Below are 13,586 nucleotides of genomic sequence, written 5' to 3'. Positions count from 1 at the left end.
TGGTGTTGCAGACACCTTCAAACTTCAAGTGTGCTTTGCGAGTACGCTGACTGGAGTTTATTTATGAGTTTGTTTTGTTGATGGCATAGTGAGCCAAGTTTTGTTTGACAATAACACAGTTAGACATTCCAATCGGCACAGTACAGCAAGACGCAAAATCCTCCATGAGGAATGGTCCTTTGAGCGGCGGTAGCAGTGTAGCAATACCATCGTGTATTTTATTATGAACAGAGATCAGTCAACCGGGGCGGTACCCAAATAAAACTCCGGCCATGTTGAGCTTCCCTAAAGCCCTAAAGTACAGCGTGCAAATAGAGAAAACCAGTTTCCTTTGTGCCATGACATGTTCCAGCCCGGCTATGTATAGGCAACTTTTAACCATTTCAACGTCGAGTTCCTCGAGTAAATTCACACCAGTCCTCCACCTGACTCAAATAGCTTCCGCGCCTCATATCCTTGTCATTCGCTGTCGCCGGTTCCATCTCCTTGTCTGCAGCCAGCGCTCCTCAGCATGGCTTTACATATTCTCCCTAAATGCAGACCTTCTTTCCGTCGGACTGCTGCCGGCGCTGTCTGGTTCACCTGGTGTTGATTTGTGCTTTTGCGCTGCCGATGTGTCAATTGGTCGAGGACTAACACCACGTAAACTTGAGGCGGCATCATCGTCGAAGGGGTTCGTAGTGTGCGCTCCGCCAGCACGGTGTGGTTGGCGACCACGCTCTTCGTCGTCGAAGTTTGCGCCGGGCGTCGCAGCGAGGTTCATGTTGTAGCTGCCGCCGCCAGCGTACTCGGTGTTGCCATGTCGGCCAAGCTCTTGCTCCTCGAGATAGCCATAGCCGTCGGCTTCGTGGCCAACGCGGGCATCCCAGGCCTCATCGGGATCCAGGGGACCAAAGCCGCGACGTCCGCCAGTTCCGCCGTGGAGCGGCTGCTCGTACGCACCGGCTGCGGATCGGTTGTTTCTGTTCTTGACTTTGCGTACTTGGTCGTTAAACCAGCCGACAACGCCGCCGGGTGCTGGCTGAGGCGGACCGTACGGACTCTCGTTTCGATGCCACGGTAGATATGACGATAGCGTAGGGGGTGGTAGCTGTAAATTGAAAGGAAAAGGAGGGTTAGCACTTGATAGCCAAACTACGAAAGGTAATGGGGTCTTGATCCTGGCGAGCGCATCAAATTCAAGTGTGTCGAAGCCCGTTCGCACAGAGAAGCAGAGCCGTTGAACGATGAGCGGCATGTTCGGGTACATGTATCAATACGTACGCCTAATCTGCGCGCGCGCATTTGAGTAAAGACAATCCAACCGACGACGGCTGCAAGCAGCAGAACGACGATGGCAATGACGATTGCCCCGGCCGTGGACACCATTGTAGGTGAGAATGCAGAGCTACCGTGTCGCAACAATCAATGGTGGGATGCAGAGGGAGAAGCAGAGCAGTAGCGGCAGCAGCGCACGATGGATTCCACCATGGACTGCGGTACGCTCGTGCAAATATCTCAGCGGGGACGAGGCAAGCAAGTCGTGGTCAATGTTGGGTTCAATGTTGGTTGAAATCTGGCCACGGCACCTTTCGTTGTTGGATGACGAATGCGCGAGGCAGCAGGAATCGAGCTTGGGGCGAGATTGGGTACGGGCAGGTCAACTGGTGCATGTGGACTTGGTACCAGGCTGCATGTGTACTTGACTTGACACTCATACATCAAAAGCGGCCTGGTCTGGTGGTTTCAATGTCGGACACCTTGACTTGAGCACCCACTCGTGGTCAACCAGGCTTGGCTTGACCCGACTTGACAGTTCTTGCTGTAGATTCAGTGGAGACAGTGGCTAACAAGCTCAAGCATTAGTGTGTCCAGTCTCCAGTTTATTTTATCTCAAGTGCTCTCAATCAAATTGATCGATGTCCTCGAGTGGCATCCGTTCTGACCCGGTGAGACACCAAGACTTTCCGTGGTACCTTCCTTGTCGCGGGCGTCGGTCTGTGCCAGTTTCCAAGTTGGAAGGTGAGAAGCTTCCATTGCATGCAAGTCTGGCGCCCCGCTTTTTGCCCTGCCAGACATTGGCCACCAGTTGACCCAAAACACCAAATCACACTCTGTACCTACGGTCCGTAGCAAAAAAGTAATTGCCCACATCCGAGTATAACCAATTCATCTCAATACGTGTTAGCATACACTGCTATGCGGAATACACTGCTCTTGTTCAAATACTTCTGACCCCTCTCTGTACTCTGTAAATCATCCAATCTTTGACGCGACGCCATCTGACAGCCCTGTGACTAAGTAAGAGTCCTGTCTAGGTCACTGCCGACATAGATCGCCTTTTTGTTATCTATAAAGCAGCAACCTTGACCGTTGTGTCATTGTCCCTTTAGTCAAAAACAAATGACTTGGCTTTATTGTTGTTTAATCGACTTTTGCATATCCTCTTTGAACAGTCCTACGAAGAATTGTGCTGAGCACACACTCGTTAATCTCAACAGCTCATCCGCAACTGCATTTATAAATCCAGATGCAAATCTGCATCATAGTTCGCATGACAAACAAAGATACCTTAGAAAATACGAGCATACACGACAAGGATGCATCCTCTGCTATATTAATACGGCGCCTCCTGAAACGCCAAACTCCACGGCGCGTACTCTAACCCTCTAAACATGACAAGCGAGACAGCCAGAAGATCTTGTTTCAGGACAGAAATGAAAGATGGCAAGTTTGCGTTATTTTTAGATGCTCCTTTCCCGTATTTAAGCCTCATCGGGATAGGCAACTTTCTTCATTTGTAGATATCCATTCTACAGCTACGACCAGTGTCTTCCCGTGACACGCAGTTATTTTCGTACTTGGAGGAAATGTCAAGAATGCTGGTGCGTAGTTCAAATTCATCAGCCGCACTTTCTTCTCGCTCATACACTAGAGATGAGAATGTGAAAGTGTCGTTAGCGTCGGGCACGCCTCAATATAGAATCTGTCCTGGATAATTTGTCATTCACTCAGGCTCGTCGTCTTTAGTGATAATTTGAATCAATTCGTGAACATGATTCATGCGTTGAAGGGGGTAAATGTCCCAGTTTGCCCGGTCAAGCCCAGGAGGGTTCCCGTAAGCAGAGCTTTTATTTGGACATTCAACGTATTTATCCTAATGCTTGCCAGGCACAAGCTTAGGTGTAAGCACTTATTGCGCCCAGCCATCCTACCGGGCGCAGAACCACGGATATTTATACACCTCACCCACCGCATGCCTGCTGCTGACACCAAGTAACGCAGAAGTTGTAAAATCCCAAACGTGGTTTACTGTCTGTTATGTAGGCTTTCTAAGATCAAGCCGAATCGCTAAATTAATGCATTATGTGGTATAATTATTCATCCCCAAGCTCTTTCCTTCATCTCCATCTCTATCTCAACACTGGTCCCAGTGACCGCCTTGTTTAGCAAAATTCAGCCCGTTGATGAAATCATCAACTTTGCAACGACCCAGTTTGTCGGCTTTGCAGCCCTTGGAAGGCACAACTCTATCGTTGATGAGGACTCGGATCAATTCGTGACTGTCTCTACCGCAGTGCATCTTTTCGACGTACATTCGTGCCCCGAATGGGACGGCCTGTGAGGCAGAATACCCATCTGCATTCTTGGGCGATACCCTGTGGTCGGTTGGAAGTTCGGTGGCATTTGTGTACAGGCCAAGGGCACCGTAGATTGTCATCATGGTGTTGTCGTGTGTGAAGTCGGCGTAGATTAGTCGGTTGAGAGGGAATGTGGGCGGACTCGAGTCGAGAGTGGTGTTTGTTGACGTGTGATCATTGACTGGTGCGTGTGATAGACGAGCGATGAGTTCGTTGACATAGCCAACTCCCTGGGTCGGCCCCAGAGGATTTGCCGGGCCATAGCCATACCATTTCTCCAGCGACTCGTAGTACTCGTACCCACGCCATTCCTCTTTGGAGAACAAACGGCAAAAGTCAGAATGCTTGTCATGGCTAGAGGCAACAGTGTTGAAGGGGCAGAGATCCATGAAGAAGACAGTTTCGTCCAGGGTTATCTTGGCGCCGGGAAGCTTTTCGTTGAGTCGTTTCATTATAGGAGTGGCCCAAATCTTCCTCCACGGGGCTTGCATCTCGTGCGCAAGTTCGGCATTTGGCCCGTCTTCAAACGCATTGCAGGTTCCGTGGTCCAAAGTGTTGTTGCTACCCTTGCCTTCAGGAATGACGAGAATATCCTCGAAATACTTGCTGCCATTCGTGCCCTTGGCCTTGTAGAATCCGTGGACGAACTTTTGGGCAGACATGACCACTCTGTCAGAGCCCGAAGCGCGAACGAAAGGATGGGTGGAATCTTCGGCCAATTTCGCATAACGCTTAAAGAATTTCTTTCCAGATTTGACCATCTCCTTTTCACCTGAAGCGGTAAGATTGTCGGAGCCCAAAGTGTACTTGTAGTTCTTGAGGAACTCGTATCCCTTTCCATAGTTCTTCACATCCCTTTGAATTCGCTCAACCAAGTCCTTGTAGGCTTTTGATTTGCTGGCTGTTGGGTTACGAGATCCATGGCGTGACAAGATGGAGGCAAAAGTGATGTCGCATCCGGATGGGACACCGGGCTTGATTGATCCCTCATGCGCCGAGAAGTAGGGTGAATACTGACCCCAGTGCTTATTAGATTTCTGGTTACACGTGCCATTGGTAACACATGATTTGGAATCTGACCGATCACGCCTATAGACATGTATGAGAACTACTGATGAGCAATGGGGAGCGCATGGGAGGTGGAATGCTGCCTGGTGATGATAGGAAGCAAAAACTTGACTTACGCAAAGGCAAAGCCCAGGAAGACGAAGAGAACGAGCAGCATGACGCCCATTGACAGTTTAAAAAACTTTGAACGAGGAGGCCGCTCGTCAAACACTTGCTGGGCAGGATTTTGACCAGAGAGAGGTATCGGGATGGCCTTGTATTTGTGATTCGGGCCTGCAAGTGCCCTCAGCGAGGCCATGGTATCTGATATTATCCCCATTTTCTCTCGGTGCCCAGGGCGGCCTAGCGTGGAGCTCTATATCTGCACGATGGGTATATAATATGCACGACGAGGTAGCATTAAAATGCCGATCAGCACTGTTGGAAGAAATGGCAAATGGCCGCTGTTAGGCCGCGGCAAAATGAGGGACTATCCAGCGCGACACGTGGGAAAAGGAGAGTCAGAATGAAATGGATTTCGTTGTTGAAGTTGTGATTGGAATAAGGGGAGAACTGGAGAAGGCGGCGGTGGTGGTGGCTGTAGCTGAACCAGACTTTTTAAGTCTACCAGGCCAGGCCAGGCCAGGCCAGACCACAGCAGCCGGTGCACGGGGTCGTGGTCGTGGTCGTTGACGAGAAATGTCTGGTCTAGCCTTGACGCATATGCATTTTGGAGACGATCCAAGTGGACTTGACACAAACACAGACCTCTCCTCTCCTCTCCTGCTCGCCTTCAGCCACTCTCATTCCGAGACTTGACCCCTGACCCGCCCCAGCCGTACATGTAGAATCCGGTCTGCTCGGATCGGAATATGAACATTGAAGCCTCAGTGCTGACCAAATCGCCTTGCAGCCACGGAAGTCTGTGACAGATACGTACAAACATTGAATTTTCTAATGCCGGATCTGAGCCGAGTCGGGTTCAGCTGCACCAAGTAAATCACCCCTTGGACATTTGCAACAATATTGCAACAAACATAAAGGCGATTCTCGCGCCTTGTTTCAATTCAACACTCAACATAGCTATATAAAGGTGTGCAACAAAATTGCCTGGCATCCAGCCATGACTTGTTTCACCCATCAGTCGTTTCAAACGTCCCCTTTTGTTCCTCATCCAGGAATCCCACCATGCGCGTCACCCTAATCCTACCAGACATCCACTCGTTCTTTGCCTCCGGCTTTTCTATCAAGTCCCAGATCCCTCCAGTGTTCTTTTCTAACTTCTCCCTTACAACCAATCAAGCTCAGCTTTGTAACCCCGTTTCATTAACCCTGCGCTCACCTCCATATCCGCCCTAACGTCCATGCGAATGCTATATACAAAAATGGTATCATTCCGTGATATACAAATCCTTCGTTGCTACTCTATATGAATTGAACAAAAAACAAAGCAAAATACAAGGCTCTGCCTTAAACCGCGACGCCAACCGGTGGCTTCCCGAGCCTGGCGTCATTCTTGCCAAACGTTGCCCTGCGCTCTATCGTAGTCTGTTCTCCCTGCTTGGACGCCGGCGTACTTTGCGGGGACCAAGTTGTCGGCGGCGAGCGTTCTTCGTCTTCGGTGTCCCAAGTCGACATGCTATCAATTGATTCGCAGCTTCGGTGTCCTACTGTGCCATCTGCCGAGACGATTTGGTAAAACCCTTCGCTGTTCTTCACCGGCCTGGGCCTGTTGGTCACTGACTCAAAGCTTCCATTTTTACCCTGCTCTTGACCAGGAAAGAGCCACGTTGACACGCGAGAAAATGACTTCTTCTTCCGCAATGGTGGTCGAAGAACAAGGGGCAATGGCGGCGGGAGCGGCTGCTGCTCGCGTACCTCCTGGGTCTGCTGCAGGGTGGTCTTGATGCCCTCTTCAGATGCCTTCCTGTAATCTGAGTTTAAAGTCTTTGATATCTTGAGAGGCGCAGTTTGAGGTCGCTCTATATCTGCATTCAGGCGCTCTGCGAATGACGGAGCTGCGGGTGGCAGAGCAGGTATAGACGGCATGGGCTCCAACTCTATTGCGCCAGTTAGTACATCTATTTCCAAAATAGGTATGCAGAAACGAGAGATCCCAGTATTTGGCGATGCGTGAGGCAAGAAGACGTACCAGGTATGGTGCGTGCCATCGAATGCGATGTTGATGGCCGACTGCTTGCGTAGATACTTTGTCTCTCAATGACATCGTCAATCTGCTTCTGGAGCATCTCTACTTCGATCAAGGCACTTGCAACACGCTCTTTGATAGCATCTACCTCCGGGGCAGTGTAGGCACGGCGTCGGTACTTGGATTTGGCTGGGATTTGCGGAGGAAGTTCGTCTTGCGCAGCAGACGGGGAGATATCGACAGGATGCCGCCGTGGAACATGAAATGACATGGAGGAATAACTACGCTGGCGAGAAACCCGGTGATCGTCTTCAGATCGCTCTGCACGGTATGCTGGTGGAGGTGGAGGTGTAATGATTCGAGGAAACTCAAAGTGTGGTAAAATGGGCGATATGCGGCGGTCTGGCATGTATATGCTGAGCTCTAGAGGCCGAAAGCGGCTTCCCTGCCGCACAAATTCATCCTCGTGTCGCCGGGGATGCCTTTGAGTCGGTTGGTAATTGGGGGCATATAAATCAGGTGGGAACTGCAATGATCCGGATTGTACATGTCGAAAGTCAGATGGTGCGGAAATGAGCGGCCGGCGCGAAGACCCATCTGACCAAAATCGACTCCTCGCTGTAAAGCTTGTTCGACTTGATCCAAAACTCTTCCTCGGGGGCATTTGCTTCCAAGGAGCATCCCGACATTCCGTCCCAGTCATTGCCACCGGACGAGGTTGAAAAGAAGGTTGACTATGCACGACCATTGAAGGACGTTTCTCATGACCTGATGAGAGAGCACTTGTCAGAATTCCACTTGCAAAGTCGATCTGCGTTGACATTTTGGAACCGAAGTGAAAAACAAGAAATAGCCAAAAAGAAAGAGAAAAAAAAAGAATTGTAGAATAGGCAAGGAAATATTTTCTTACTATATCGTGACTCTCGCTCAAAGCAAGAGAAGGGAGACCAGCAGGTCATAATAGATGAGAACCACGACAACGGAGCCTCGCTGGAGGCACTCGCCGACACTTTCATACTACGGACAGAATAAGTTGTGCTGTCTCAGCTTCTTACATGCCGCGAGAGTAATGAAAAAAAAAACAAGCGAGTGAACAAAGAAAATGTGCAAAGCAAATGGACAACCGACCAGCGATTTGAAATGTCCGGAAAGCTGAAGGGAAAGAAACAAGCAAGTTCAAGCAAAGGACGGTCTGCAAGCGAACAGCCGTGTTTTTAGACCACATGCAGGCAGGCAGGCACAGCAACTATTGACCATTGACCATGGATGAAGGAGAGCCTCATCTAGCCCAACGCCGGGACCCGGAGGCATTGTGGCCCAAAATACAAACAAAAAAGCTTTGCTTGCTTGCTTGTTCCATCATCAGCAGCTGGGTCCTGGTATGTTCTTTGGTGATGGTGCGAGATGACGGATCTTGATAGGCTGTGCTTTAATGAAAGTCGTCCAGTCGGCGCTTAGGACAACGGGTCCGGATGGTTTGGCGCCACCCTCTGAGATTCAAAGACCCACAAAGAGCGTCAGACGGCCGGTCGACCACAGCGAGTCGATGACTTGCATTCGCCTTTGACGGTTGCGCGGTCATCACAAGCTTGTTGGTGTATTGCCACAGGACGCTCCCGTAAGGGTCGCGTGGTCTGCAGACATTGGCCGACGGGGCTTGGTGTTCATGTCCGCCACGAAGAGCCGTGTTTCGATTGGAATTGCGTCCTTGCCACGCCACTCGCCCATGAACTTCCCACTTGGCGACATGAAGTTTCGGCGACGGACAAAGGCTATTGGAAATGCGATTCCCCTTTTGTCATTCTGTTGCGAAGACTCGCCCCCTGTTCTTTCCGCATTTGATACAAGATGGAGTTTGAGGTTTTGAGTAGCCCTGGCTTTTGCAGGCGGTTCCAGACGGACCAGCCGAACTTGTCGAGTGGCGTCCGCGAGTCCGTAAATCCGTGATGGAGGTGTTCATGTCTCGCAACGCGCCTGTTCTTTGGCTGCTAAGAATAAATCCATTGGATACCCAGGTTGCCAAGGCATAGATGGCTACAGAAGTTCAGAATACGGCTCGCTCCCTTGGTCAGTTGGACTCCGTACGGAGTCGTGCATGGGGCTCATACACCCTCAAGTAGTCCTGAAATCAAGTCGTATTGTGTGGACTCCTCGCCGAAGCTTGGGCAGAAGGGCCATGGAAGAGAGCATATTGGCACATGATGAAATCGTCGAGATGGTACTGAGCTGGGAAGGCCGAAGCTTCGTGCAGCATAAGTGGCTTGTTCGAGTCGAAGTTGGTGCAAATCAGGTCCACCAACTGCCTGATGCTGGAGGTGGATGACGGCCTATGATGACCAGGGAAGCGTCGCAAAAGTGGTGATGACGAGCAAAGCCTCATGTCTGTCTCACATCTTCGGGCCTCCTCTGTCCATTGAATGTGGTTTACACAGCCCGCGGAAGATGGGCTGGAAATATAGTGCAAGACTATCAGTACTAGCAGCCTGGTGTGAGTGGAGGTGGGGAAGTAGACGGTCAAGACGGTCAACAGTCAGGCACTGTGGTCTGCGCCGTCTGCCACGCCTCATTGTTGTATTTATTCCGAGCAACGTTGTGGTATGCCGTGCTCCGTGTGTTGAAGGCAAAAGTTGCGTTGGATCCGGAGTGGAGAGGACTGGCATTTGGCATGTGGCATGATCTTGGCGATAGCTGTTGTTGTTGTTTGTTGTTGCGTTCAATGTTCCATGTTCCATCAACATAGATGTCAATGATGGACATGTGGAGGGAGTTTGGGCAGCTCTTGCCTTTCAGACAACGGCGAAAATCCACCAGCCAGCCAAATCGATCCTATTGACAATCAGTCAGAGACTCAATGTCCAGACTTTGGCCGCGTTTCTCAGAGCCTTGTTTTCGATGCTATTCCAGGAATTAACAAAGAGAATAAAATGATCAACGTTTTGCACTTCTTTTTTTAGCCCTGGCAGAATTGTCACAAGCCGACTCAAACGCAACATCGACTTCCACTTGCAGCGAAAGATCTGCCTTCTGGCCTTCCTCCTACCCACCTTGCCACCCTGGCCTGGGTCCAGAGCTGGATGCATGAACTTAACCAGTCTTGTCCAGCGGGGCGGCGGTGACGACTGGCAGAACTCCAAAATCTCTAGAAATTATGACCATGGATGCAGGCGCATTTTGTAATTACGCTGAGTTGCATCGCATCCATTTGGGCGGCGAGTCCGTCAATTGAGCTTATCACAATGGTTAAGCGATCATCTCACGGAACAGACGGTGCTGCGGCTTTCCGCAAGCGCCAGAAGCTCACCCAGGATGTCCCAACTGGCGAGGATGTCACATCAAGCGACCAGCTTTGGCAGCTCTTGACCTTCGATCAGGACATGCGCAATGCTCGTCACGGTTTGTCCTCTCTGTGCTGATCACATGAATTGTTCCAATTATCGTGTACTAATCAGTTCTTGGGTATTCGTTTAAAGGTCTTCAATCATTGAAACGATTTCTCGACGACATCATTTCAGACAATGCCGACCGCAAATCGAAGCTCGCCCTATTGCAAGAGTACCTGGAGAAGGTGAAACCGCGAGACACAAGTGAGGAAGCAGTTCACCTCCACGACATCATGGAAATGTGGTCTTTCTCTATCCAAGTGAACGATGAAGGTGTCATGTCTTCTGTCGCTGTTGTTCTCGCCCTTCTCCTTCAGGTGCTCTCCGAGTCACTACATTTGGTGCCTTTTGGACTTGGTATTTGCCAAACATTGGTCCAGGAAGCGCAGCTCAAATGCATATCAAGAAACCTTGGCTCCGAAAAAGGCAAGGGGTTCATCATCTCGCCCACCTTACGGATGCTGCGTGAGGCTGTGTGCTTCGACGGCGGAGCATTCGCAAAGAATATCGTCCGCGCAAGAATATACACCTTTACCTCCTTAGGACGAAATCTGGAAATGGGCCACGTAAGCGATGCACCAGAAGATGTTCGAAAGGCGTCAGTCAGGACCAATGCTGTGCGTCTCTACTTGAGCTGTCTCAAATACTTGCACTCGGAAGGCCGACGAGAGCTGCTGTCACAACGAGAGCAAATATCGCACTTGACGTACATGATGAAAAACGATCCACCGAATCTCGTCCTTGAAATCATTGAGTCACTTAAGACGCACGTTTTAGGTGACAGCAGGATTGCTCGAGAAATCAAATTTAAGGCATTCAACACCAAGATTTTAATGCGGCTACTCTCTCTATATTCGTATTCCAGCACGACTGCAAATGCAGAAGAGAAAGACCTTGTTTGCGAAAAGGCCCACGAACTTTTGATATTCGCCTGCACAACTCCTAGCGCCGGTATACTTTACCCGTACAAAGGCTTGTATCCGAAGGAAGCGGATGATGAGTTTTCGTCACTTTCAGCGAGAAGTAGGAAGAACCACAGCGACGAAGACCCTTGGGAGGGTAAGCTACGAGACGGCATTCCTGTCTATAATTTCGCGCTCTCCGAGTTTGTCGGCAAATTGCGACCATGGTCCAACCTCAAGCACTGCGAACTCCTAGTCGCTATCTTTACTGCAGCACCGGAGCTCATTTCAGACTACTTCTACAATAATCAGTCATTCACTTTTGAGCCTAAACTTTCCATGACCTGGATTGGATACGCAGCATTCTTATTCAATACCATGATGATCCCGCTTCCCCCGTCATTTGGCGACCCATCTCGTTATGCTATTATGCCACCTCCGACCTCAGTTCTCCTCGACAATATCATGCCCAGGCCAATCAATGAGAAAGTGCTCATCCGGTGCCTGTCGCCAAAGTCACACCTCACCTCATTCTTTGCCACGCGAATCTTGGTTGCGGGGTTGGAAAAGTTGTCAAAGGCAGTGGAAATGCTCAACGGCCCGTCAAGACGAAAGGGCTCAATATGGACAGAGGCCAGTCGACGCTTGATAGACTCGTTTTGCCAACGGATACCGGACATGAAGGAAGTTGTTCGTTGTTACAAAAGCATTCCATCTGAAAACATTCTTCACAAGTCATTGACAAGTCGATTACTGCGTCTGTACTACGAAGTCATCCCTCGAGTTGCTCTTGCAGCCAACTTTGACGTGTCTCCCTTTTTTGCGGGCGTACTCAAAGATGTAAACAAGGACAACATTGAGGCAGAAGCCAGAGATTTGGGCTTAATGGAGCTCGAAAACCTAGTCTTGATTGCGAGCTACTCCCCTGGTATGCGATGGTTTGCAAAACTCGAGTCTCTCGGTCACGGCCAAGCATCTTCACCATTCAGTGCACTCCTGCAGCTGTTGTGCAGTGACGAGAAGGATACCCCTCTCAGTCAGCTGAAAGCTGTCCTGGCAGACGTTGCTTTGGAAAGTCAAATTGTGACGACCTCGGCCGCCTTAAAGCCGCTTCTACAAGCGCTGCGATGTACACAAGAGACTATGGGTACTATAGCAATGGGCAGCGTGTGGTCCTTTTTAGATAACTGTGTCAACCGTTGCGCTACATCACCCATCAAATACCTGGACCTGATGAAGGATTACTCTTCAAAGTCCAAGTCTTCGAAAAAGACGGATGGCACGGATTTACTGAATGTCGTTATCACAGAGCAAGTGCCATACATCGTCAACACTGGAGATGAAAACGCGACTAGTCAACTTGCAAGTTTCGTGTCGCTTTATTACAATGCCGTTCGAAAGTCACATGGTGACGATGCGTTGATAGAAGACTTGTACAGGGAAATAGAGAAGCATTTCTCCGCAACACCTACCAAACCCGCCGAGCTTGGAAACACGAAGCAGGTCAAGGCTCTAAAGAAGTACGACGACATCGAATGGACAACTAATAAATCCGCTCCCGACGGTGAACAAGCAGTCACCGGGCCAACTATCAGTCAAGAATCTTTGGAGGAGACGCTACATGTGCCCTTTTTGTCTGATGAAGACGCCACAGTGCTATCAAAATGGGCTTCCAAAAGCGTGGATGACATGATAGAAGATGGATGGGCAGCTGGTTTGGTGCGCCTGCTAGCCTCAGAACACATCAACCTTCGCAAAGAAGCGCTTACAGGCGTTCTCAAAATGGCAGCGCAGATCAAGGAATCTTCATATGAAGAGAAGACACAGATCTGGCTACTCTTGTCAGAACTAGCCGAGTCGTCAAGGGCACAAGTGGACGTTGGACCTGTTCCTTCTGCGTTTATCGCTTTTACCATCCACGCCCTAGACGTCCTTAAAACTCCTCTTCATCCTTTATACCCCAAAGTCAACGCCTACTTGACGCGCAGCCCAGTCTGGGGCCTGGACAAGCTCCCTCTAGTACATGATATTCTCCACGGCGTACCATCAGAGGACGACAAATACTATACTGAACTGACGTGGCTGCTCAACTATTTGCTGGATAGTCTCAAAACTCCATTCGATCTCGGCGTATTCCACAAGAAGCGTTGGTTCGAGAAGATATTCGCGCTGGGGAGCAATCCATACCTTCGGTCGGCTTTGCGTACGAGACTAGCCAAGCTTGTCTACCGGGTCACTTGTATCGAAACTGGGAGCACTACTCTCATCACGAGATTTGGTATTCTTAGCTGGTTAGATTCGCTGCGAGCGGCGTGCGATGTGGATGACACGGCGGCTGTGTATGAGGCGCTCATGCTGCGGGCGTGGGAGACGTGTGATCAAGAGCGAGTTCGTACATGGAGCAAAGGTGGTGTTGAGCAATTGTTGGAAAAGATACCAAGGAATAGAGAGCCACATAGCATAGCATAGAGGTTTATGAATCGATGAC

The 13,586-nt window shown here is 50.0% G+C and overlaps 5 protein-coding genes across 5 annotated transcripts; 2 read left to right on the top strand and 3 right to left on the bottom strand.

Annotated features, from left to right (window-relative positions):
• Positions 1 to 517: 517 nt before the first annotated feature.
• On the bottom strand, positions 518 to 1,368 carry VFPPC_03554 (acid phosphatase-like protein; the record flags this gene model as incomplete). The annotated part of the gene is made up of 2 exons (XM_022428339.1): positions 518 to 1,090; positions 1,264 to 1,368. The coding sequence occupies 2 exons, from the start codon at positions 1,366 to 1,368 to the stop codon at positions 518 to 520; spliced, it is 678 nt and encodes a 225-aa protein (XP_022284628.1).
• Positions 1,369 to 3,397: 2,029 nt separating this feature from the next.
• On the bottom strand, positions 3,398 to 4,986 carry VFPPC_03553 (3-phytase B precursor; the record flags this gene model as incomplete). Its single annotated transcript, XM_018283045.1, has 2 exons — positions 3,398 to 4,709; positions 4,805 to 4,986. The coding sequence occupies 2 exons, from the start codon at positions 4,984 to 4,986 to the stop codon at positions 3,398 to 3,400; spliced, it is 1,494 nt and encodes a 497-aa protein (XP_018147756.1).
• Positions 4,987 to 6,137: 1,151 nt separating this feature from the next.
• VFPPC_03552 (acid phosphatase-like protein) lies at positions 6,138 to 7,505 on the bottom strand (the record flags this gene model as incomplete). Its single annotated transcript, XM_018283044.1, has 3 exons — positions 6,138 to 6,727; positions 6,820 to 7,342; positions 7,419 to 7,505. 3 exons carry the CDS (start codon positions 7,503 to 7,505, stop codon positions 6,138 to 6,140), a joined length of 1,200 nt encoding a protein of 399 aa, XP_018147755.1.
• A 1,406-nt stretch (positions 7,506 to 8,911) lies between these two features.
• VFPPC_15665 (hypothetical protein) lies at positions 8,912 to 9,139 on the top strand (the record flags this gene model as incomplete). The annotated part of the gene is made up of 1 exon (XM_018293418.1): positions 8,912 to 9,139. The coding sequence occupies one exon, from the start codon at positions 8,912 to 8,914 to the stop codon at positions 9,137 to 9,139; it is 228 nt and encodes a 75-aa protein (XP_018147754.1).
• A 913-nt stretch (positions 9,140 to 10,052) lies between these two features.
• On the top strand, positions 10,053 to 13,567 carry VFPPC_03551 (ribosome biogenesis protein Urb1; the record flags this gene model as incomplete). The annotated part of the gene is made up of 2 exons (XM_022428338.1): positions 10,053 to 10,209; positions 10,287 to 13,567. 2 exons carry the CDS (start codon positions 10,053 to 10,055, stop codon positions 13,565 to 13,567), a joined length of 3,438 nt encoding a protein of 1,145 aa, XP_022284627.1.
• Between the last annotated feature and the right edge of the window lie 19 nt (positions 13,568 to 13,586).

Source organism: Pochonia chlamydosporia, chromosome 2 (assembly GCF_001653235.2).
Source record: "Pochonia chlamydosporia 170 chromosome 2, whole genome shotgun sequence".
Lineage (NCBI taxonomy): Eukaryota > Fungi > Ascomycota > Sordariomycetes > Hypocreales > Clavicipitaceae > Pochonia > Pochonia chlamydosporia.
The sequence above is the reverse complement of the archived record's forward strand: the minus strand, read 5'-3'. Positions and strand labels throughout refer to the sequence as shown.